Source organism: Vigna unguiculata, chromosome 8 (assembly GCF_037176805.1).
Source record: "Vigna unguiculata cultivar grain cowpea cultivar isolate G323 ecotype 2 chromosome 8, ASM3717680v1, whole genome shotgun sequence".
In the NCBI taxonomy this organism is placed as follows: Eukaryota; Viridiplantae; Streptophyta; class Magnoliopsida; order Fabales; family Fabaceae; genus Vigna; species Vigna unguiculata.
This window is the reverse complement of record NC_140799.1, coordinates 23,665,434-23,691,347: the sequence shown is the minus strand read 5'-3', so window position 1 is coordinate 23,691,347 and position 25,914 is coordinate 23,665,434. Positions and strand designations below refer to the sequence as shown.

The 25,914-nt window shown below is 39.5% G+C and overlaps 1 protein-coding gene across 2 annotated transcripts; it reads left to right on the top strand.

The window, feature by feature from the left end:
• The first annotated feature begins 22,490 nt into the window (after positions 1-22,490).
• On the top strand, positions 22,491-25,441 carry LOC114193578 (DNA repair REX1-B protein). 2 transcript variants are annotated; one of them, XM_028083435.2, is made up of 4 exons: positions 22,491-22,743; positions 23,582-23,675; positions 23,786-23,890; positions 24,829-25,441. In XM_028083435.2, the coding sequence occupies exons 1-4, from the start codon at positions 22,574-22,576 to the stop codon at positions 25,081-25,083; spliced, it is 624 nt and encodes a 207-aa protein (XP_027939236.2). In that variant the 5' UTR covers positions 22,491-22,573; the 3' UTR covers positions 25,084-25,441. The 2 variants fall into 2 exon arrangements, with proteins under 2 accessions (XP_027939236.2, XP_027939235.2); XM_028083434.2 differs by having other exon boundaries at positions 24,814-25,441.
• Positions 25,442-25,914: the final 473 nt, after the last annotated feature.

Here is a 25,914-nt window from a genome sequence, read left to right as displayed (position 1 = left end):
GGATGACTCTAATCGGAGGGAAAGCAACCTTTAATGGATAAGGGGTGATTGGATGTCAAACATCATTGCAAGTCATTTAATTGATGGCTAAATTGGATGAAATAGTAGGAATATTATCTTAGGGTTGATGAATTGGGAATTTCTATTGTGGCAGCAATCGAAGGGGAAAATGTGAATGAATTCGTGAATGGGAAGTGTTAGGGATGAACTGTAATCCCAATAATTGGGATTGTATCCTATGATGTCAGAAATTGATAAAAATCAGAGTTGTTGTGAAGGGGGTAAGGTTCGTAGGTGCAGGAACCGCCTGACAGCACCTTTTTGGCCGTCGGGCGCCATACCAGCGAGGCATAGTGTTCTGATTCACGAAAAATGATGTTTTTCGTATTTTTGCGGACCAGGAACTGCCCAGCGCTGGGTTTGTACCGCCAGGCGCCAAGCTCCTCATTTTGGGTGCTAGGCGCCACCAATTTTTCTAGTTCGCGCAGTTTTCGTAAAACTGCATTTCCCGGTTCGTTAACCGTCCGATTTAGGTGAAATTTTGACATGTGGTCCACAACATGTCGTTCTTCAATTTAAACAGTGGAGATTTGATTTGGAGGTCAGTAGCTAGAGATATGCATTACTCAATATTTCTGATTTTGGAGTCTGTAAAATACATGAATAAGCCCTTGACTAGTTCAAGTAACTTCTAATAAAGCATGATTGGGTTATGTGGTAAGTCTCTATCAACTTGTTAGTCACATGTGGAGAATTGGTTTGGTGAAGGCATGTGTGTCAATATTAAATTGCATTGGTGCATAAGATCATGTGCTTAAAATTGTTAGAGTGTTATTGCTTATATTTTGTTTGAGCATGCTTGGGATGATCTATATGACTGGGGGATGAATGCACATGTGAGGTGCATTAAGGCCTGGAACATTATAGATGGCAATGAAAGCAAATTAGAGCAACCAGTGTGAAGTGTGCTTGAACCTGAACTAAAACCAGTACTGCGCAGGTACTGGTGTAGCGCTTAGCGATGGTGATCGACTCGCTAAGCGACAACGTAGAAACAGGGGGTTCTAGATCACGGTGGCGCCTGGCGATAAAGTGGGGTGCGCTAGGCGGAGTCTATAGTTCAGTAAATACTAAGGCACGTGGCGCCTAATGGCAGAGGAAGTTTCGTCAGGCGATAGTTGCAGTGGTAGTGAAGACTAAGGCGCTTAGCACTTGGCGGTACGTGTCCCCCGCCAGGCGATCTGGAAGCGGCAACGCCTAGCGGTACGTGTCCCCCGCCAGGCGATTTTGCTGCAGCAGATTGGTGTTATGCTTGCTATAATGTGCGTGATCTACAAGACTTCTAGGATATCTTAAAGGTCGGCTTGCTGGTGTTCCTTGAGTTGTGGCTCAGAACGTATCCCTTGAGTTGTGGCTCGGGATAAGGGTTAAGTGTAAGACCCGTAGAATTTAATTAATTAATTAATTAATTAATTAATTAATACGGGAGGGGAAATAATTATGACATTAAATTATGGTTGGTATGACGTGGAAAAGTACTAGCTCAAGTGGTTGAGAGTACTTAAAATTGTGTGAGAGGACTTGGGTTCGAGTCCTATGTATGCTAACTTTTGTGTTATTGTTTTATTATTTAAATTTATGTAATTATGTTCTGGTATGATATGATGTCTGAATTGGATTTGTTAAGCATGAAACATGACTTGGTTGAATTGGTGGTGTAATTACTTTGTGATTGAATGGTTATGGGTTCAAATCTTGGAGAACCAAACTAAAAACATTATTTTTGGCATTTTGGCTTTGAATTGAATATGAAAGGTTGGGAAAAACCCTAGATAGTTGAGAGGCAGCCTTGGGTAGCTGAAAAATAGATCATAAAGGTCAATTAAATGGTAGTTAACAGTACCATTAGGTAAATTTCGTTTTGGGTAATTAAACTCTACTAAAAGCCAAGTTTAAAAGGGTAAAAATTGGCCATAGGGAAGGTTTTGGCAAACTGAAATAGCAACCTGAATTAGAGCACGAAAATCAGAGAGATTGGTGAGGTTTGAGTAAGGTTCTGGTGAGGTTTGAGTGACCACATCAAGAAGGGGGAGACGTAGTGATCATTGGAGTATCTCAAACAATTCAATTTAAGCGAAGGAATTCCAGGTTAGGGGAGCTGGAATTGTACCTTTAATTGCGTACTGTTTAATTTCATGAACTGTATGATTAAATTGATGCATGTACAATGCCCTGCTGTGTATAATTCGTGTTTCTGGAATTTTCCAGAAACCGCCTGGCGGACGATGAACTGCCGCCAGGCGACTCATCCAATTTTTACTTGTTTCTTGGGTTCCAGAGAGGAACCGCCTGGCGGTGAGCGTTATACCGCCAGGCGACGCATGACGACCAACCCAGATTCTGAGTTTTTGCTTGAACTGCCTGGCGGTGATGAACACCCGCCAGGCGACGCAGACCAATTTTGGTTCGATTTTGGTGTTTTGAGTGTTCTGATTGGATTCTAAATGGAAGGAAAGGGATCATTAACTTTTAATTGAATACTTGACTAAAGAAATTGGGGAATTTCACTATCAATTAGAGTTAATTTGAGAGAACCGTTAAGAACACCCTTTTTAGGTTGATGAATTGGGATTTCGAAAACGACACACATCTAAATGGAAAAATGTGAATGAATTCGGGTATGGAAAGTGTTAGAGATGAATTGTAATCCTAAGAGATAGAATCGGATCTTATAGAGTCAGAAATTGATGGAAATTAGAGTTGTTGTGAAGGGGGTAAGGTTCGCAGGTGCAGGAACCGCTTGGCGCCACCCATTTGGCCGCCAAGCGCCATACCAGTGAGACATGGTGTCCGATTCACGAAAAATGCTGTTTTTCGTACTATTCGTGGAACAGGAACCGCCCGGCGGTAGTTTCATGCCGCTAGGCGCCACCGATTTTTCTGGTCTGCGCAGTTTTCGTGAAACTGCATTTCCCGTTTCGTTAACCGTCCGATTGAGGTGAAATTTTGTAAGGTGTTTCACAACATGTTGTTCTTCACTTTGAACGGTGGAGATTCATTTTGGATGCCTGAAGAGGGAGATATACGTCACTCATGATTGGTTGTTGAATTCCCTAATAGTATGATTACTATTGGATGATTAAGTGTGATCAAGTGCTGGTATGGCCTTGATTGGTGAATGTATATATATAAATATATTGATGCATGATTGATGACTATGTTTTTGGTAGTGCTTGCTGAGACATGTTGAATATATGAACCTATATATGTTAGCTCGAAGGTAAGATGTTATAAGTGTGGGAATAAGGCCACTATTGATGATATCACTATGACCGAGTGTTGCATGATCATGACGGGTTTTTGGAAAAGTATGGGAACATGATAATCATACTTTAAATGTAATGGAATTGTAAGCATGCAAAGGGTAGGGAAAATGAGAAGGGGAAAATAAAGTGTGTTGGAATTGAGTTAAGAGGTAAGTATATATGAATTATAAAAGAGAGGAATGTGTGCTTATACTTGAAAGATGCATATGTGTTGTGATGTTGTAATTTGGAATATATGAATGTGTATGTTGATTTCTGGATGTTTGAGAATTAAATGGTTCAATTCTAGGAAATGAATTAGAGTACCTAAAACCAGTAGTGTCACATTACTGGTGTAGCGCCTAGCGGTGTAGACTGTCCCGCCAGGCGGTGGTTGCAGACTTTGTGAGTTGAGGCGCTTGGCGCCTGGCGGTACGTGTCCCCTGCCAGGCGGTCTGGAAGCTGGCAGCGCCTGGCGGCACGTGTCCCCTGCCAGGCGATTCGCACTGCTGCAGCTTTGAACTTGGATTGTGTATGTGTGATCTACGTGGCGTCTAATGGTGCTTTAAAGGTGGGGTTGCTGGAGTTCCTTGAGTTGTGGCTCGGAACGTATCCCTTGAGTTGTGGCTCGGGATAGGGGTTAAGCACGTAGTATTCCTTGAGTTGTGGCTCGGAATAGCATCTCTTGAGTTGTGGCTCGGGATGGCGGATGGACACGAGGAACCCTGGAGTTGTGGCTCAGGTTGGCGAGTGTTGCCGGTGTGAGTGTGCTGGTTGTGGCCAGTACGGATGGGTCCAGATGGATTGCCCTCCTCAGTTGTTGGCTGACGAGTTTGGTAGTCTTAGGACGATACGGACTATGTTCGTATATGGGAACTCTACCTGGCGTTGCGGTGTATGATCCGTAACATGTTTTCCCGCATGTGCTCTATCGGTTGTGGCCGATAGGTATGGCAGCAAGTCACCTTGAAGTAATCATCAGACGATGTAAAACACAAATAAACGTATTGGGAATCGGATTGCAGGAATAAAAATATAGGGTAATGTGGAAAGTTAAGTTAAGTGTTGTGATATGTATGCATGTTGATATATATATATATATATATATATATATATATATATATATATATGTTTATAGCTTTGTATATATGTGATTTTATCTGCTAAGCTCACCCTATCTGCGTGTGTGTGGCGATGATCGTGTACGCGGTACACGGGAGCAGATGTTGGTGATGCAGGTGGCTCTGGTGCAGCTTAGTCGCGGAGAGGGGATTGACTTGGGAAACTTTTATATGTATTTATTTGTTTTGAAAACAATTGTAAACCCTGATGGGTGACTTGGTGACATTGTGGTTTTAGTTTTGTAATGGACGCTCTAAAATTTATCCGCTCAATTAATAAAGCTTTAAATTTTCCCGCGTTTTGGGAAAATGAGGTATTATTAAACACGCTATTTTATTTATTCCATTTATTTATTTATAAATTAGTAATATCCTGGCGGGATGTTACATTAAGCACGTGGTATTCCTTGAGTTGTGGCTCGGAATAGCATCTCTTGAGTTGTGGGTCGGGATGGCAGATGAACACGAGGAACCCTTGAGTTGTGGCTCGGGTTGGCGAGTGTTGCCGGTGTGAGTGTGCTGGTTGTGGCCAGTACGGATGGGTCCAGATAGATTGCCTTCCTCAGTAGTTGGCTGGCGAGTTTGGTAGTCTTGGGACGATGCGAACTATGTTCGTATATGGGGACTCCACCTGGCGTTACAGTGTATGATCCGTAGCAATGTTTCTAGCACGTGCTCTATCGGTTGTGGCCGATAGGTATGGCAGCAAGTCATCTTGAAGTAATCACTAGGAGACGTAGAACACGGTTCACATGGTTGTGGCCATGTGATGTGAAATCAAATGATAGAACTCCTTTGGTGTGATTGTATTATATATAAATTTACTATATATATATATATATATATATTTATTTTGTTAGCTCACCCTATCTGCTTGTTTTTTGCGATGATCGTGTACGCGATACACGGGAACAAATGATGTTGCAAGTGGATCTAGTGAGGCATAGAGCCGGAGCGGGGCTAGATTGGGATAAAGAGTTTTCTCAGAGTTTTATTGTTTTATGATTTGGAATAATTTTGTAAACACTTTGTGATACTTATGATTTAATCAAGTTTATGATTTGGATTTAGTTTATTTGACTATGTAATGAAGTTTTTAAATTTTTTCGCGTTTTGTGAAATGAGATTTAATAAATCGTAATATCCGGATTGGATGTTACAGATGAAGCATGTGTGTGCAAAATGCAGCCAATACAATTATGCAACCATGATAGATTTCACAAATTTATGCAGTGCAATGTTTACACAAAATTACCAATCACGTGAAACTTGAGTGGCAGGGTAAAGTTAGGATTCCAACAACAGCCCAATCAACTCATATTCAGGTTCAGATGCAATGCAAATATGGCAGGGACTACTTATATGCATATGCACTAGCTAAATATGCATGCAAACTAGTAATTCAAAATACTATGTAGCCACAAGAAAATTAAACATGAATGCAGTGTAGAGGCATAATGTGAAAATAGAATGCAAGGGATGAAATTCACACACCACCAGGTTTTATCAATGAAACTAAACTAAACTGAAACCAAAACACTACCAAATCTAGAAAGCACCAATTTAAAGCATACTATTCATATATAAAGACTAGAAATTAACATTCAGAAAATTAAACTCCAGTACTACAGAATAAACATGAATCTGGAAACTGATTCAATAATCAAACTTGGGTTCTTTTGCCCTCGAGAAGACATCTCGTAATTTTGTGCCCACTTTGGGGTCACTTGGTTTCTAAAAGGAAACATTAAACTGTGCCAATTCCACCCATGTTCAATCACTTACTCAGCAACTTAAATTGAATTTAAAACTTGAAAGCACTAAAAGAATTCAAAAACAATGCAAAATTTAAAGGCAGAAGCATAAAATTGCAAGTAAACAATAAGCAAACAAACTCAGCAATTGTAAATCAAAACTGAAAATGAACCGACAATGGTATTTCATTGCAAAATGAAAGGTGTACAAGAGATAAAGAGAGTGTTAGATTGAGTATGAAATATTCGAAAAAGAAAAATCTAAAGAAGAAGAAAAATCAGAAAAAACATTTAAAAATCCAAAAGCAAAATTGTTCACTACATTACTCAATAAATCAATACAAAACAAAGAGGTGGTCTTTGGTTAGGTGCTTCATGGCTTCTAGCACATTGAACTACACCTTCTCATCTCCTATCTCCATAGTCAAGGATCCTGCATGCACATCTATCTTGGTACGTGTTGTCATCATGAACGGTCTTCCCAAGATAATTGTGGTTAAACTCATTCCTTCATCATCCTTCATGTCCAAGATGTAGAAATCTGTAGGAAAAATTAACTTGTCCACACGGACAAGCACATCTTCTAGCATACCTACAGGGTTAACTATGTTACGGTTGGCCAGTTGAATGACCACACTAGTAGGCTTAAGAGGTCCAAGATGAAGTGAAGTAAAAATTGATAAAGGAATTACATTAATGGAAGCTCCTAAATCTAACATATCATTGTCAAACTTAGTACTTCCTATAATGCAGGGAACAAAAAACATACTTAGATCCTTGCACTTTTTCAGTATTCTGACTGCAGGCTTCTTAATTAAGCTAGACATGTTTCTTCCCATGTTCACTACCTCTTTCTCCATAACACGTCTTTTATATGTGCATAATTCTTTAAGAAACTTGGCGTATTTAGGAATTTATCTTACAACATCCAACAAAGGGATGTTTATCTCCACTTTCTTGAAAGTATTCAAGATTTCTTTGTCTAACTCCTCCATCTTTTTAGTTTTTGGTTTTAAATGGTTTGGATAGGGAGGAGGAGGAGAATAAGGTGAAGAATTTTCAAAGGAAGTATTAGGGGATACTAACCTGGAGTTATCATTGGGTTAGGCGTTTCAGATGTTGCTTGTGTTACTTCATCTGATCCTCCACTTTCATTATCAGGTACAACTTCATTGTCCTTATCTTCATCTTCTTGGGCATCCACAAGGCCTTGTATTTGCTTATCCGATCTTAAAGTAATAACACTTACATTTTGCGGGTTGATTACAGTTTGTGCAAGCAAATTGCTCGAGCCTTGTTGAGACTTCATTTGGTTCAACTCATTTGCCATTTGTCCAATCTGGTTCTGCAAATTTTTATTATTTGCTTCCATCGTATGTTTCAACTCATTGATTTGTCCCTTCATCAAGTCAACCATCATTTTCATCATTGTTTCCATGTTTGAGTCACCAGAGGTTGCAACTGGTTGTGGTTGTTGCCTCTATTGAGGTGGAACATAGACTTGTTGGTGTTGAGACTGGTGATTTCCCCATTTTAGGCTGGGATGTTCCTTCTAACATGGGTTGTACTTGTTGGAGGACAAATCATGGTTGTATTGCTATTGAGGTGGTCTATTGTTGTCATAGATATTTGCAGTATACGCCTGAGGTTGTTCACTATCTAACATCCATGTCTCTTTTAACATAGAACAAGCCTCGGTAGGATGATTAGTAGAAGAACAAATTTCGCATAAGGTAGCAGGGGTAAAAAATTTTTGTAAATCTGCCAAGGTCCTTACCATGACAGCTAAGTCATCCAACTTCCCTTCTATTTTCTTGTGATCTGCAACATATGAAGCTTCTACTCCATGGATTCCCTTCACTAGAGTTGTAGAATTACTCTTGGTGGTAAATTGTTGATGGTTCGGCGCCATATTCTCAATCAATTGTCTTGCATTTATTAGCGTGTTGTCCACCAATGCCCCTCCACTTGCAGAATCTATCATTTGTCTATCCATGATACTCAATCCCTCATAAAAGTACTGAATGAGGAGATGCTCGTTTATTTGGTGATGAGGACAAGAAGCACATAACTTTTTGAATCTTTTCCAATACTCGTGAAGACTTTCTCTTTCTTGTTGCCTTATCCCATAAATATCTTTGTGAATAGCAACAACTCTAGATGTTGGAAAAAACTTTTTCAAAAATAGTCTTTTTAGAGTCTCCCAAATATTAATGGATCCGGGTGGCAGGGAGTATAACTAATTCTTAGTGGCATCTTACAATGAAAATGGAAAAGCCTTGAGCTTAATGTGTTCCTTAGTCACTATTGTAGGTCTCATGGATGAACAAACAACATGAAATTCCTTCAAGTGATGGTACGAGTCTTCTCCTGCTAATCCATGGAATTTAGGTAGAAGATGGATTAACCCAGACTTAAGCTCACATTCTCCATCCGGATATTGGATGCACATGTTTTATGTAATTGTTGCATCTGGTACATACAACTCTCTTATTGTTCTTTCTTACATTCTATCTTCTTGAACTTCTGGTTCAAGTGATGGATCAGAAGATATATTAATCACCGGAAGTGATTCTAGCAGTACACTTTCAGTGGTAGGTTCAAATGATAACGGTGCTCCTTTAGTAGAACACCCCAGTTCAAGTCTGATGTGCGATTTACGTAAGCTCTTTTAAAGTTCTAGATCAAATTGATAGACTTGACCCGGGTTCGCCCGAGTCATGCACTACGCAATCCACCTGAAAGTGTTCCTTTGTTTTTTTTTCTTATTCTTGTTTTGGAGAAAGATTTCAAGAAAGAAATAAGTTAAGATGTCGTTGGATCTACTCCCAGGAAAGAGAGGTGCGTCACAATGGACAACTTAAATACCAAGTCTTTCCTAGCCAGAGTTTTCCTAACTAGTCTCAAAAAATTTCTTAAAAGAAATTCTTAATCAAAACAAAATCAGAACTTTGCTTGAAATATATAAAAAAAACTAAAGACTACAAAAAAAACACAAACTCTATTAAACGTATATGCGTAAAAAAAATACAAAATAAATAAAAAAATAAAAAAATAAAAAAATAAAATAAAATGAATGAATTAAAAAAAAATCAAAATATAAGAAATACTAACCGTAATCCCCGACAACGGCGCCAAATTTGATATCGCTGTCGTTAAGCGATCAAATTACTACTACTTAACTTTAGCAACTTCAATATTTCCAAGTTAGTAAGTGGACAAACTAGTTAGGGTTAAGCTAACCCTGAGTCTTCTCCCAATGAATACATAATTGATTTCAAATATTTGAGTTTTATAAAAATCTACCTTAAAGGCAATTAAAACTAGTAACTATAAAAATATGGGGTTTTGATATGCAAAGAATAAATGACACGCAAATAAAAGATTGTAAACACAGTAATAGTAAATAGGTCAATTTCGTTGCTCTTTCAAAATAGGATTCATCATTGGTTTTCTAAAGATTATTGTTATTGATTTCTTGTTGAAGATTTCAAATTAATCAATGTAACTTTTTAATTAATTTGTTGAGGTCCTCACTTTCAATAAAAGTAACTTTCAATTAAAAGCAAGAACTTTGTAGATTAATCCTAGTAAATTTAACCATAGTAATTTCTCAATTAAACATTACTAGTCTACTAAAAAGTTAATCAATCAAAGTAACTTCTTGATTAATTCTAATCTAAGTTTTTACCAATGAATCAAAGTGACTTCTCAATTATTAGCAAAAACTCATGCAATCATATGAAAGTTTCTAAAAATAATCAAAGTAACTTCTTAATTAAAATTTCAAAACCCTTAGACTCATACGCTTGTTATGTAGATTTAACACTATGCTAATTTGCTATAATGTAAAAATCATTACTTTTACTAGATTAAGAACCAAAAGACATAGATGAAAAATAAATCTCAACAAGAATCAAAAGAACAAATACATTAATTCATCTAACCTCATAATCCAGTTAAGAAATTACAATGGAATCAACCCTAAAAGCTTAACCCTCGATGGCTTGGATGGAATATATGATAATATGATAAAGGAAAGAAAAATAAAAGGAAAGGAAGAATGAGAGATGTGGTGGATGACAGTATCTGCCAAAACTAGAGAGTTGCTAAGTGTCTTTCTTTTACTCCCTTAGGCTTCTTTATATAGGCTTCAATTGGACTTGGACTTTATTTGTTTGGTTGCTAAAATCTTTTATCTTTATTTAATTAATTAGCAACTTAATTTCTGTCCAATTTCAAATTATGCCCCTCTTGTTTAACCATTTTTACAATATTGACCAGAGTTGACTACTACTTTCACCATTTGACTTGTTGACCAGTTGATTGCCCTATGAGAAGCTGACACGTGGCAGAGTGCACTTTCTCTCTCCAAAATTAGGGTTTCTGCTAGTTGGAGGTGCAATGACGGCTGTTCCTCGCTACTGCTCGAACAGGTGCTGCTCCAGCAACATGGTTGTTGCTCTGCGTGGCTGATGGTGGTGTGTTGTCTGCATTTCACGGTTCGAATTGCTCGTGGTTACTGCGTCAATAACGGCTCTCGCGTTTTCTGTAGGTTCAGATCTGTGAATGTGAGAGGAAAGCAGTGTTGCTGGCTGTTGTAAGTCCGATGTTGGCCACTACTGGTGCACTGCATTGGTGGTTTGAAGGCAGCGTCATGGTCACAGGTTTCAGGTGCAGCAGCTGTTGCGGAATGCATAGATGATGGAGGTGTTGGTTCTGTATTGGATGAAGGTGCTGCGGTTGGAGGGAATCGTGCGTTTCCATGGGTGTTAAAGTGATACAAGCGCTGCGGTGGAAGCTTGTAGCTCTGGTAATTCATTCACGGTGGTGCGAGGTTCTAATGCACGGTGGCTCAGATTCAACGCTGCAGGTGCGTCATGGTGGTTAAGATAGATGCGACGATGGGACGCGACCTACTAGAGGCTTCGTGTTTTCTTCTTTGGCGAAGGCTGCAGCTGATAGCAGTATAGTGGCTTAAAGGTTAGAGGGCGGCGACTGCCGACATGGTGATGTGGGAGAGGAGAAAGATTAGGGTTTCTATTTGGGAAAGAGATGATTATGTGGCAAGCTTTGATTGGTCAAATTAGTGAGTGGAGGATCAAGACACGTGTCATCATGTGGTTGGAGAGATTAATTAATGGAGGATTTCCACATGGCATGATCTGGTTGAGTGGAGTTTAAGTGGTAGGAGGGGTGCAACTTAGTAAAACCTAGGGGTGCAGAACAAGTTTTTTTAGATGGTCCACTTCAAGAGGAGTGTGTAAATAAAAACTAGTGGTGCACTTAGCTCTTGACTATTTCTTTCTAGAATTTGCTGATTTTGGACTTATTTTGTAACTTTGAATATTTCAAATCCACACTTTTAATGACCCAAATTAAACTTCAAGTGCATTAACAAACATTAGAATATCTAATATTTTATGCAACTAAAATCAGTTTTTACGCCATTTTTAACTTACGTACTCAGTAAATCCAATAATCACAAATCCTAATTAAATTAATCCTTAAGCACAAAAATTCTATTAAATCCCCAAATTTAAACATTAAATGAGGGCAAAAATTTGAACTCATCACTTATACGGACCCGATTGACATGACAACCTAGACACACCTAACGACCAAGCTGGGCCAATGACCCAAACATGTCGAGTTGGGTCGGGTCGTGTCGGGCCAAGTTGACGAACTTGACGGGCATGACCCAGCCTTTCTGGGTTTTTCGACCGAACTAGCCTGTTTAGGTCGTCAGGTCAAACCAATTCGGCTAGGTAGTCGGGTTAGTTCGGCCCATATGGGTCGTCGAGCTCGTTTCCAAATTTATCATGAACTCAAAACATAATTAAGCCTAAAATAAATATTGTAAAAATTAAATTTTATCTCACAAGAAATTCAATTAATTTTCCAAACAAGAAATTGAAATGTAAGGTATTTTAAATTCTTTATCCAAACAAGTTATTTAAAAAATGAAGGGGATTTAATTGCAAGCAATTCAAATACAACAGTTTCAATTTTTTAGTATTGTTGTAATGCTTCATCCAAACAAAAGGTAAAAGACAAAGATATATTGAAAGATGTTGACATAAAATCAGAGAAAAAATGAAGTTAAACTTCAAATATTTTAAACAAAAGTAACATGCACATATGAATAATCAGTTTAATGTAAAATGCAAACATATCTTCATACATAATCCCTATTAAAACAATTATGTAGAATGATATTGAAGTAAAAAAATTTTAAACATAAATACATGTAGGTATTATTATAATTGAGTTTATTTATTCATTTGTACCATAAGTTTAATTAAGATGAAAGAATAATATTTGGATATGTTTTCTTTTTGTGTGAATTTATAAAATTGACATAGTAATTTATCATATATGCATAGTAAAACAATATTATTACATGATTAAAATTTATAAATTAAAGTTTTAAATTATATATTATATTAAAATGAGATATGTATTCACAGGGTCGAGGTTAAAGTAAAATGCAAGTAGACATATTATGAGATATGATCTCGTACAAAATAAAAATAACACGGAATTGATGCTAAATTTGTACTTAAAAGCACATGTAGATATAGACAGACAAATATATATTAAAAAATATTGGCTTATGAAATCAAAGATATTATTATTTTTTTAAATGATAAATATTAAGATTAAAACTAACATTTAGATATATATCTATTTGTGCTAAATTATAAAAGTAACATAATAATTGATCAATGATGTGTAGTTATATGATTAAAATTTCAGATTAATAAGACATTTTAGTTAAATATTATATTAAATAAAATGTTTTAACTTGTCTTTTGTTGGTGTTAATAAATTTATGGTGTAAGAATTGTTTGTTAATAATAATAATAATAATAATAATAATAATGTTAATGCTAATAATAACAATAATAATATTCAAATTGGACTACTTGTCCCCGCCCCCTTAAAAAAATCCCTAAGAAGCAACCTTCAAAGAAGACATAGGACTATTAGTCGCCATATCAGATAAGAGATTAGTCGGCCATAGCCTACGTAAGGGGATTACTCGTCCTCACCCCCCTTTGGGGCTCTAAAACTCAAGAACGTCACCAAAGCTCATCTGCCTAGCTCGCATGCCTAGAGAGATCATCGAAGTGCACAATTTCAAATTGGTCGTCGAGTTTTTTTTTTGTCTCAATTTGGTCGTATTTTTTTTAAAATGATTCAATTTGGTCCTTTATGTTAGTTTGACCAAACGCGGTTGTTCCTGCAGAGAACAAACAAGATAAGTTAGGCACAAGCGTCACCTTACCTATGTAGTCTGCTATCTCCTCAGTTGGCTTCTTCCTGGTTGGTACATGTCAGCTTGGACCCATGAGGGGTTACCTGCAGAAGGGACTCCGAAGCTCAAGTTAGTCAAAGCTCTCAAAAGGTCAAATCAGGTGATTAATGAAGTAATGAATGCGTACCTTTAATTACTGGGGTCCACGTGTATTTATAGAGTATTAATTATGTCTGGTTATGCCATGGGTCGGGCCTTGGCTTAGGCCTTAGTTTGGGTTGTAAGTGGGCCTGGGCCCTAACCTAGGCCCTTAGGTGGACCCACTCAATACTAGGGGCGCTTTGATTTTGCTAAGCATATTGGGATTGTCGGCCTAAGCCGACTACTTTCCTTGGTGGTTTGTGTCGCTCATGTGCTGTCTTAGGCAGGTTGTTCCTCTAAATGTTTAGGTTACCAGTTTAGGCCGGTTAGGCTTAGGTCAGCCCAGCCTAGGCTGATTACTTGAATGCTTTGGTATATAGGTATCATTTTATTACTATTTTGTTGAGTTGGCTTGGTGTGGTACACCAGTCCCCTAGCCTTGGCCGATATAGGTGTCGATCAAGGGTGATATGTGTTGATATGTTAGCGGGGCCGGCTAGGTGTGGTACACCAGTCCCTCAGCCTTTAAGTGTGATGAACAGTGTTAAGGCTAAAGGCAAGAAAGGGTTGATGGCAGGTGAAGGGATGTCAGGGGTCAAATCAAGGGGGTTTTTGTGTCGTCATTTTTAAGACTCATGTCTTTTGGAATGATTGTGTCGATTGGTATGGGTTGTTATTTTGGCGGGAAGGGGTTTTTGCCGTTTGGGATTCTGGCCTATAAATGTGGATTTTAAAACGAGTAGGGGTTTATTGTTTCATTTGCGAGAATTTCCAGTCAGAGATCTTGTGTGCGTTTTCTTGTCCGACTAGTTTCCAATTCCAACCGACATCTTTCCATAAAAATGCAAAAAGGTATGTCTAGTAGTGATAGTGTGTCATTGTCTACGTCTAGTAGTGAGAGTATAGAGTCTGGGAGGAGTAGAGGTAGACACGTTGAAGAGGAGATCACCAGTTCTGAGGGTATGGTAGGCGGAATCCCTATGGAAACGGTGAGGGAGGTTCGAGAAGATCCCCCAAAGGAGTTGGCGGAGAGTAACTGGCCGGCTAAGGGCGGTTCGTAATCAATCATCATTATTTTGGTGGTCTCGCTTGTTGAACTTTTGGCTGAATTGTACACCTGTTATCGCAAAAGGTGTAAGCGGGGGTATTGTTTCCCTAGAGAGGGTGAGCGTCGTTGACCGTGTGTGTCACGGGCAAGAGGGGGCAACTGAGAAGTTCTTCTATATGTACATGTGCCAATTTTCTCAGCTACATGTGCGGTTGCCGCTGGACGATTTCACCATGGGTGTGTTGCGCGCGTTGAACGTTGCACCTACGCAGTTGCACCCAAATAGTTGGGCTTACATGCAAGCCTTCCGCGTTTTGTGCCAACCCCTATATCTGTAGCCTTCTCCTTACACATTTTTGTACTTCTATGATACTAGGCCCCGCCAACCAACTACTTGGCTATCTTTGATAAGTCGTCCCAGCATCAGCAGATTAGACGCATTTTCCCAATCCTTCAAGCATTTTAAGGACGGATACTTCAAAATTGTGGTGAAGGAAGAGGGCAAGCCCTATTTCTTGAATGCAGATGGGAGTACGAAGTTCCTGTTTAGCTGGACGAGGACCCCCTCTCGGTATAAGGATATGGGCACCAACGAGTTGTCAGCGGGGGATAAGGAGGTGGTGGGGACCTTGATGAAGTTTGTTGATAAGTTGCCCACTAAGAGCCTAGTTAGAGTTTATAATTCGGTGCACCCGATTATTGATATTGAAGGTATCTGTTTGTTACTTAAACTGTGTTAATGATTCTAAGTTGTTGTAAACAGGGTTTAATATGTTATTGTAGGGCACATGGCACAGTCGGGGAAGAAGAATTTGGTGCTCTTCCAGTTGTTGAGGAAAGAAATGGCTGCTAAAGCCAAGGCAGCTGGGAAGACTGATGTTCCCAACCAGCACGAATTGGTGGTCGAGGTACACGTGCATGGCGGGACGAAGAGGAAGGTCGAGTTGCCGCCTCGAGCCGACAAGGGGAAGGATGTGAATAAGGTGAGGGCGGCATTACTCGGGGCAGGGTTGGGTAGTGGGGTGGGGTCGGCTAGTGGGGTGAAGGGACCGGAGTTTGGCTTGATCGAGTTGCCGGAGATATCTGTCAGAAAGGACATTGCGATCAACCTCCTAGATACCATCATCAACTCCATTGACGGTATGGAGGCGAATCATATTGTAAGGACGATGGTCGAGTTTGGAAGCAAAGCATTGATATTAAGTCGTCGTGTTGGGTCTCTATATCGACGGGAAGTAAAGGAAGGGGTAGGGAGAAAGTGGAAAAGTTGTAGGGAAAGGGGGACAAGTTTGAGGAGGAGAGGGCCGCGTGGAAGAAAGAAAGGGAGAGTTGGGAGGAGGAGAGAAAAAGGCTGGGAACATGGAAGGTCCGCTGTCTGGACTCAGTGGGAAAATTGAACAGGAAGATAGAAGATTTGGAGGCAGACTACGATTAGCTGAAAGAAAAATATGATGGTGTTGTAGGTGAACTCGATGACTTGAAGAATTGCATCATCCAAGAGCATATCAATGGCTTTGAGAAGGGTTTGCATCAAGCAGCATTTTTTCACCAAGATGTTGACGCCGCAGACTCAAAATTTGATGTGAACAAGGATGTTGTTGATGGGAAGCTTGTCAAGGAGGATGAGAGCAGTCCGGACGAGGAGGTGGAGAAGCAAGCGGCCGAAGAGGAGAAGGAGGCGGATGATGTCGCGGAGGTGGCCCCTGATGCAACAGAATAGGACTTTGATTTTTAATGATTTGAAAATATTATTGAGCCTATGTCTGTAGTAACTGGTACATTATGTTACGTTGGTACATTTCTTTGCGTTTATGCTTAATGCGATTAATGTTTTGTATGTTATTGTGTATACCGGGTTTTGATGATTTGTGGTGTATGTCATGTATGACGCAATCGATTGTATGTTAAGGGTGTTCGACCCAGGCCGCTTACTTGTGGTAAGGGTGGGGAACTTAAACGAATTAACCATGAGTTAAGGGTGTTCGACCCAGGCTGCTTACTTGTGGTAAGGGTGGGGAACTTAAACGAATTAACCACGAGTTAAGGGTGTTCGACCCAGGCCACTTACTTGTGGTAAGGGTGGGGAACTTAAACGAATTAACCACAAGTTAAGGGTGTTCGACCCAGGCCGCTTACTTGTGGTAAGGGTGGGGAACTTAAACGAATTAAACACGAGTTAAAGGTGTTCGACCCAGGCCGCTTACTTGTGGTAAGGGTGGGGAACTTAAATGAATTAACCACGATTTAAGGGTGTTCGACCCAAGCCGCTTACTTGTGGTAAGGGTGGGGAACTTAAACGAATTAACCACGATTTAAGGGTGTTCGACCCAGGCCGCTTACTTGTGGTAATGGTGGGGAACTTAAACGAATGCGAAAGTTAAATAAAGAATAGTCGTACAGTTGAGAACCCTTTGTTTTATTCATTGAATCTGGGGTGCCTCATTAAAACCTCCATGGCCAAAACCCTCCGTAGGGAAAAAAGACCAGGTGAGGAAAAAGAGTACACGCAGGGTTACAAGTATTCGGTTCAATACAGTATACATTTAACTAAAGTAGAATTTGAGGTGGGACACATTCCAAGTGTTGGGTATCTCTTCCCCAGATAAATGTTCAAGGCGATAAGCTCCTCCCCCTGCGTCTTCACGTATGCGGTATGGGTCGTCCCAGTTGGCGGAGAACTTGTCATCCTTCTTTCTTGCACTGTTGGCCATTCTCCATGCTAAGTTCCCGCTTACAAACGATCGTGGACATAGGTTTGCGTTATACTTTCTGGAAGCTCTTCGTTTTGCGGCTAAGTTGAGTATCTGGGCTTTTTCTCTGAGTTCGGGTAGGAGGTCGAGATGAGTGGCCATGTTTTGGTGGTTGCGAGCTGGGTCGTACAGTTTTCGGTGCAAGGATGGTTCGCCAATTTCGACCGGTATCATGGCATCCGCACCGTAAACTAGGCTGAATGGGGACTCGTTCGTTAATGATTGAAGGGTGCACCTGTAGGCCCATAGTACTTCTACCAGTTCCTCGGGCCATCGGCCTTTGGCATTAGCTAATCTATTAGACAATTCCACTAGGATGACTTTGTTGGCCGCCTTTGCTTGTCCATTTGTTTGTGGGTGCTCTATAGAACTTGTGATGTGTTTGATGCCCAGACCAGTGTAGAACTTAGCTAGCTCCTTATCTATAAACTATCGGCCATTGTCGGTGATGATAGTATGTGGAACACCATATCTACATATAATATCTTTCTAAACGAACTGCTGAACTTGCTGGGTCGTGATAGTGGTCAGCGGCTTGGCTTCTATCCATTTGGTGAAATAATCAACGGCTAAAATCAGGAATTTCACCTGCCCTTTGCTGGGGGAGAAGGGGCCGAGGATATCCATTCCCCATTTAACAAAGGGCCATGGGGATAGTATGGAATGGATTTGTTCTTGTTTCTGGTGGATGAGGTTGCCATGTTTTTGGCATGGTTTGCACTTTCTGACGTAGTCCTAGCAGTCTGCTTTTATAGTCGACCAAAAGTAGTCGGCTCTAAGGATTCTAGTAGCCATAGTGCATGCATTGGAATGGTGGCCGCAAATGCCTTCGTGTAGCTCTTTAATGATATACTGCGCTTGCTCTACAGTGACACATTTGAGAAGCGGTTGGCCATATCCGCGTTTGTAGAGGTCATCGCCTATCATGGTATACATGGCGGCCTTAGCCAGCCAAGTTTTGTCTGCATCTTGTGGGGGGTTACCGGTTTTGAGATATTGGATATAAGGGGTGGTCTAGTTGTGGCTTTGGGGAGGGGTGGTATTGTCGGCTAGGGAGTGGGTTAGGTTTTGGCAGGTATTTATGATGGAGGGTGTAGATAATGTTTGCTGTAATAGGGATCGGTGGCGGATTTTTAATTTGGTGCTGGCTAATTTGGAGAGGATGTCGGCTCTGATGTTGTCGGTCTTAGGAATGTGTTCGATGCGGACTTGTTCAAAGGCGGATTGAATGACTACGCGGACCAGATGGTAATATTGTAGAAGGATGGGGTTTTTAATCTGGAATTCGTCATTTAGGTATCCTACAATAAGCTTGGAGTCGGTTTTGTACGTTAACGTCTTGACACCAACTTCGCGGACAAGGGAAAGGCTGGCGAGGATGGCTTCGTATTCGACTTGGTTGTTTGATGTTTTGAAGGCAAAGTGGAGGGATTTTTCAATGAGAATGTCGTTAGGCCCTTCTAACACGATGCCAGCACCGACACCTTTCGGATTCGAGGAACCATCTACATGAAGCGTCCACTGGTCCTCTGTGGGTGTGTGCTGGAGGTCATTAACAAAATCTAGGAGGCATTGGGCTTTAATGGGGCCATGGGATTCGTAGCGAATGTTGAATTCCGACAGCTCAACGGCCCAAGATGACATCCGTCCTGCTAGATCTGGTTTTTGCAATATTTTTCAGATTGGGTAGTCAATTTTGACGGTGATGTTGTGGTTTTGGAAGTATGGGCGTAGGCGGCGAGCTGCGTGGACCAAGGATAGGGATAACTTCTCCATCATTTGATATCTGGTTTCAGGATCTTGCAGTGTTCTGCTAATGAAGTAGACAGGATTCTGTGTGCCTTCTATTTCTTGGACAAGTGCGGCGCTGACGGTGTGGTCGGTGGCTGTGATGTACACTAGGAGGGGTTGGCAAGTGTCCGGCTTGTGGAGGATAGGTGGTGAGGTTAGAGTGGTTTTTAGTTTTTGAAAGATTTGTTCATAGTCGTCAGTCCACGTGAACCAGGTGGATTTCTTGAGGAGTTGGACTATGGGTTGGGTTTGTTCAGCCAGTTTGGGCAGGAAGCGGGAAATTGCGGTAAGACAGCCTATGAGGCGTTGGACCTCTTTGATGGTAGTGGGATTGCGCATTTCGATAATGGCCTTGCACTTTTCGGGATTGGCCTCTATACCGTGTTGGGTTAACATGAATCCGAGAAATTTACCGCGGTCGATGTTGAATACACACTTGTCAGGGTTGAGGAGAAGGTTATATTGGCGTAATGCGGAGAAGATCGCTGATAGGTCCTGGGCATGTTGGTGGTGGCTTGGAGACTTGGCGTAATGTAGGGCCTCATAAAGGATGCGGGATCGGGCTATAGTAAGAGGGGCATATCTGGTAAAGCGGGGTTCGCGTGGGCGGATATCGGGGCGTGGAGGTTGTGGGGTGGGGTTGGCGGTGGTGGCTGCATAGTCATTGCAGAATTTGGTGTGGAGGGTCTGCATTTCCTCCATGCGGACATAGTTGGCCTCGCGCAACTTGAGTTCGTGCATAGAGGCAGGTGGGTGGAGGTTGTAGGGTTGTAGGGTGAGTGCCATGCACTAGAGGATCATTTCTTGGTTGAGGTGTGGGGTGCGAAGGGCTGCCTTGCTGAAACAATCAATGAATGGTCTGAGTGGTTCCCCTTGTTCTTGCCTGATGCCTAAGAGGGAGATTGTGGTAGTTTGATACGGGCGGCTGCCAGCGAAATGGGTGGAGAACATATGGGAGAGTGCGTCGAAACTGTCGATGGAGTAGGGTGGAAGGGTTGTGAACCATTCTAGAGCAGGGCCCTTGAGGGTGGTGGGGAAGGCCTTGCAAAAGATCGCGTCTTGGGACGTGTACAGGGCGACATGAGTGATGTAGACTTTGAGGTGTTCGTCAGGGTCGGTTTCACCGGTGTAGCGGTCCAGTGTGAAGGGCTCCCACTAGGCAGGAAGGGGGTGTTGGCGATAAAATCGGTGAAGGGGTGGCAACGTCTGGGCTGGTGGGGTGGGAATGGATAGGGAGGGATGGGATGTTGGATCAGAGTGGGGAAGGTGGAGGTGAAGTTGTGAGGGGGGATGTGGGTTGTCGGGAGGTATTGTGGGTTGTAAGGTGGAACGTGTGTAGTGTGTAGGGTGGTGGGTATATTGTAGGGGATTTGGGTGGTAGGGAGGGTAGCAACAGGGGTCGGGGCTGCGGTGTGCCCTGGTTGGGTGGAGGTGAAGTGGGTGGGATGGGTGGAGGGAATGGGTGTCTGTTGTGTGGTAGTGAAGGTGTGAGGGGTGGGATTGTATTCACTCTCTTCTTCTGTGGGCTGGAAGGCTGGGGACCTTGCAGCTTCAGACGCCTCCTTGGCTTTTCCTTTCAGGGTGGGGTCAGCTTCGATCTTTCGCCTAAGGCGAGAATTCTCTTATCATAACGCCTCTATCTCATCAGCATTGCGCTTCTTTAGGTCTGCTAACTCTTGTTGCATTTTAGCCTGGCCATCTAGGATGGCGGCCAGGTCAGGGGTGATGTTGGCGGCTCCTGAGGGACCAACGTCAGCCTGCTTGTTCACCCCAGCTCTACTGCGGGTTGAAACCATCTTCAGAGAAACACGGGTACTAAGGTGTTGTCTCGTGCCCCACGGTGGGCGCCAGTTGTTCCTGTAGAGAACAAACAAGATAAGTTAGGCACAAGCGTCACCTTACCTATGTAGTCCGCTATCTCCTCAGTTGGCTTCTTCCCGGTTGGTACATGTCGGCTTGGACCCAGGAGGGGTTACCTGCAGAAGGGACTCTGAAGCTCAAGTGAGTCAAAGCTCTCAAAAGTTTAAATCAGGTGATTAATGGAGTAATGAATGCGTACCTTTAATTACTGAGGTCCACATGTATTTATAGAGTATTAATTATGTCTGGTTATGCCATGGGCCGAGCCTTGGCTTGGGCCTTAGTTTGGGCTGTAAGTGGGCCTAGGCCCTAACCTAGGCCCTTAGGTGGACCCATTGAATACTAGGGGGGCTTTGATTTTTCTAAGTATATTGGGATTGTCGGCCTAAGCCGACTACTTTCCTTGGTGGTTTGTGTTGCTCATGTGCTGTCTTAGGCAGGTTGTTCCTCTAGATGTTTAGGTTACCGGTTTAGGCCGGTTAGGCTTAGGTCAGCCCAACCTAGGCTGATTACTTGAATGCTTTGGTATATAGGTATCGTTTTATTACTATTTTGTTGAGTTGGCTTGGTGTGGTACAACGGTTAAAGTCAATGCCACGTGTCAATTTATGGTTGTTTAGTTTTTTAAAATTTTTAAACTTTTTTTACATATGTCACTTTATAGTTGTGCCACATGTCAAGAAGTTGCAATCTAGTCATTATATTTATTTTTAGTTTTAATTTAGTCCTTATATTTGTTTTTAGTTTCAATTTAGTCCCAATTTTTAAAAAAATGGAACAATATTGTCTCTACATTTTTTATAAATCTTATTGTGATATTATTACTAAAATTAACATTTTTATTCAATATTTATGGAAATATTTTTAAATTAACTTTAAAATCTATACGAAATACATATTTGAAATCATGTTAATTAGAGTTTGAATGTGATTACTAAATTTAACGTGAAACGAAGTACAAATCATGCAACCAAAAAATACATGAACAAATTAAAATTAATAAGTTGAATCGTAGAATTCTCAAGATTCAAGTATTAACACCATATCAATTCACTCATATGAGTTGTCCTAAATATTTCGTGTTGATTTTAAATTTGTTTAAAAATATTTCTACAAATATATGATAAAAATGTCAATTTTAATAATACAAAAAGTAGATTGAGTATCAAATTAAAAAAAAACAATATTGTTTAACTTTAAAAAAAAATTGTACTAAATTAAAAAATAACAAATATAAAGATTAAATTAAATATTTTGATATAATATCAAACTGAATATTTTAAAAAAAACTAGGATGAAATTGAAAAAAAAAAAACTAAAAAAACCAATTTAAAACTTATTAACAAGATCAAAATAAAAAAAAAAACAAGTAATGTAACCAAAATTATTTATTTCTTAAAACTTCTCTTACAAAAAAATAAACCAAACGTAGTCGTTTTCAAGAGGGGGAAAATTGGGAGTGTGCGAGAGAAAGAAACGACAGTGGCGGGTGGTATAAAAGAGTGGCTACATATTCCTGGGACATTTCTTTAAGACAAGGAGATGAGTGAGAAAACGTCGCAGCTAGCAATGTCGGAGGAAGATTTGGATTTCGCTAAGAAGGTTTCGATAAAGGAGAAGATGGAGGTTGATCCATCCAAAGTCCTTCTACTGCTTCGCGATTTCCTCGCAATTCGGCAACGCAGGGCCGAAGCATATTCCAAACTCAAAAGGTTAATTAATTACTTACAAAGCTTTTTGGATTTCGTCAAATTAAATGTCATACTAATTTTTTCTGTCAGTTGTTTGAATCCATGGCCCTGTTGATGTTACTGATACCGTACTTTAGGGTTCATAATTTCAGCTTTTGGGAAAAAAATAGTTTTAATTTTATTTATTTGTTTGCTCATAGAATTGGTTTCCGTACTATGCATTTCAACTCCATTTATAATATAAGTAAAACTCTCGAATCTAGGTGCTTTATTTTTGTTTGTTTTTTTCATTTTCGTTTTCTCTTTTTAATTACACATCTATCACCTGTTCTCATGTTCCCTGTAAATTGTACAGAGAACAAAAAGCAATAAAAAAAGTTTCTTTCACGTTCTTGTACAAATTTTTGAAAGTGGAAATAGAAATGAAAAAAGAAATAGAAATAAAATTAAATGAACCCTTAAGGATTTTTTTATTTATTTAATTTACTTTTTCTATGACCGAATTAGATTGCTATCATAGATTAACATGTATGGAAAGATTGCTATTTGTTAGCTATTGTAACAATAATTACTTTAAAAGTTATGAATCTAATTTAGATGCAGTGGTTTACACAGTCGTCCTTTTAAAATGTGACAGGTGTGGTAAGTTTGTTAAATTTTATAATAGCTGCTTTAAATTTCGTACCTAGAATGAATTTTGATAATTTGACAATGTAACTTTTCTATAGAAAGTAAATCCCTAAGCGAGCCAATGTTACCTTCTCATGACAAGTTTAATAGTTGGAGTTTGTCATTATAGTTTTTTCTAACGTTAATTACACTGGAATTTGAGACTTTGGTTCGATGTCTAACTTGTCAGGGGGTTTTCTGACTACATGGCCAATGGAGGGGAAGTGGCTTATCAGCAGCTTTGCGGTGAAATGACAGTAGAGTTTAATGATTGCTCGAAAAAAGTGTGACCATGATCTAAACATTATTAGTTTCTCTTAACTTAACAAAGAATGGGGTTTTGTTTTTTTTACTGTATTTGTTTAACTCTTTTCCTTTACCTGATTTAGCATAGGTCCTTGAAATGGAGGCATTGTTTAGGAGCTCTGATTATTGCCGGGAAGATCTAGCACAGCTTCTTAGAGCTGTTCAAGATCAAGAAAAGCAGAATCTGCTTCAGGTATGTAACTGCTTCAGGTCTATTGTTTTAAAAATCTATCTTCTTGTACTTAGCTTTATCTTCTATCTTTCTGGAATTGATTATCAGACCAAACATGTTACCAAATATGTTTTGGATTTAATTTGTTCTGTGCTATCTTGATATCAACTAAGCTTACTTTGTCCGTTGATATTTCGCTGTTGTTATACTGTGTTAATTTGTTGAAGTGTTTCATTTAGGTTGTAAGTGTAGAAATCCTGTTTAGTTCACTATAAGTAGTTATATATTAATTAAATTGATGTTGTTAGAGCGTTCTTCCACGTATACACCTAAACATCACTATATTGTATTTTTTCTCTTTCTTTGGACTTTCGTATGTTAAGCACTGTAAGCTTCAAACCACCTCTTTCAGGAAAGACTGAAGTTTATGCTCAGTACTACACTTGGTTGGACTAGGTTTTTCTCCAACTTAAGAACTGAAACCTGTCATTATTCAAATTGAGACTGCAGCACTTAGGCATATTTTATTGTGTGATTACTTAACATGCTTGTGATTTTAGAATTGTTCAATTTACTAGAATTGCAAATTTACAAAGTAAGAGGAATACACTGACCATTAAATAAGAGTAATTAAGATTAAAACACAAATTCCTGAGTTTTTAAAAATGTCATACACTTTTAAGCAATGTGATCACGTGAATTTAAAAATATAGCAATATTTAGTCGTGTAAAAATTACTTTCTAAGCAGATAATGTGACAAAAATCATATCCTAGTATTAGTTTACAAGGTAAACGAAGGATAATTTTGTTGAATTGAATGATACTATTTTGTTCTCTTTCTCGTTGGTGGTGTGAATTGTGACTTGTAAAAAAAAATGTGTTGTTAGTTGACAAAAAAAAAAATGTTGTCTTTGCGGATAAATGACTTTATTCTCTTACACAGACTGTCACCATTCAGATGTTAAAGAAAGCAGGTCGCCCATCTGAACGTCTGGTGAGCCATGAGAACTGCAAATTTACAAAACCAACAGAGCATGAGTGTGTTCATGTTCAGGAGATTACTGAAGCTTCTGGAACTGAAGAAGCAGAAGCGGATGCTGAGTATGACAATGCTCTAAATGAAGCTATTAGAGGTGTTCAGGATGTTGTGATGACCATCAATGAACACCTAGAAGAAGTCAGATATGAAATTGCTGCCCTTGAAGCGGAGTGATTCTTTTCGTCTACATTTACTTAAATAACAGTCACTAACTATGATTCACATTCAATCATTCATTTGCTCATTGGCGGGTGAATGGATAGGTCCAGACGAAAATGTCTCTGCAATCCGTGAAATGTATATAGACACCCGAAAAGAAATGCAGTTCATGAATATTGTCCGGTCGCCAACAAGTTAAAATGCATTTTTACACTCCTGAGTTTTTTCGTCGCGTCAGAGGTACGTTTGTTTCTTTGTAAAATCAAATTTGTTGAATGTGTTTTATATTGGCGGCGTATACATTATTTTCTGTGACGATGAAGCAATTCATAGTTTGTGGAAAATCACATTTTATGTGGCTTTGTGGGATTCACTGCATTTATTTCTACCGAATCGTTATGCATTTTGGAAATTTGATCAATTTTGTGGTGAGAAGTAGATAAGTTTTTTTTTTTTTTCATGATGAAAAGGAATTTGCTTTTTAGGTAAGATTATTTATGTAAAATTCAAAGACATTAGACTTGTAAGCTGTAACACGTAGGTTTTATTCGGGGATTATTGAAAGTTTTTAACCTTTTTTTCAAGAAGAGTTTATATTTTAACTATCTATTGGTATTTGTAAAATATTACTTTTGTTTAGATTTCAAAGTAACTTCAGTTTTCAATTTAACAATAAGTTTTGAATTATTATTTTCGAATACAATAATTTTCATATATTTGATTTCGTCAAATTTAATTTTGTAAAATCTAAAATAAAGTGATCCTTTGAATGTGTTAAATATTAAAATGAAATATAATTTTTGGTTAGATTTAAAAAAAAATGCTTTGTTAAATCATGAGTATCCT

What these genes read in the sequence shown, in the direction of transcription:
- LOC114193578 (XM_028083434.2), top strand. Translation starts at nt 22,574, where the DNA reads ATGAGTGAGAAAACGTCGCAGCTAGCAATGTCGGAGGAAGATTTGGAT. An exon ending in GCATATTCCAAACTCAAAAG is followed by an intron (nt 22,744 to 23,581) that starts GTTAATTAATTA and finishes CTAACTTGTCAG; the next exon opens with GGGGTTTTCTGACTACATGG. An exon ending in AAAAGCAGAATCTGCTTCAG is followed by an intron (nt 23,891 to 24,813) that starts GTATGTAACTGC and finishes TCTCTTACACAG; the next exon opens with ACTGTCACCATTCAGATGTT.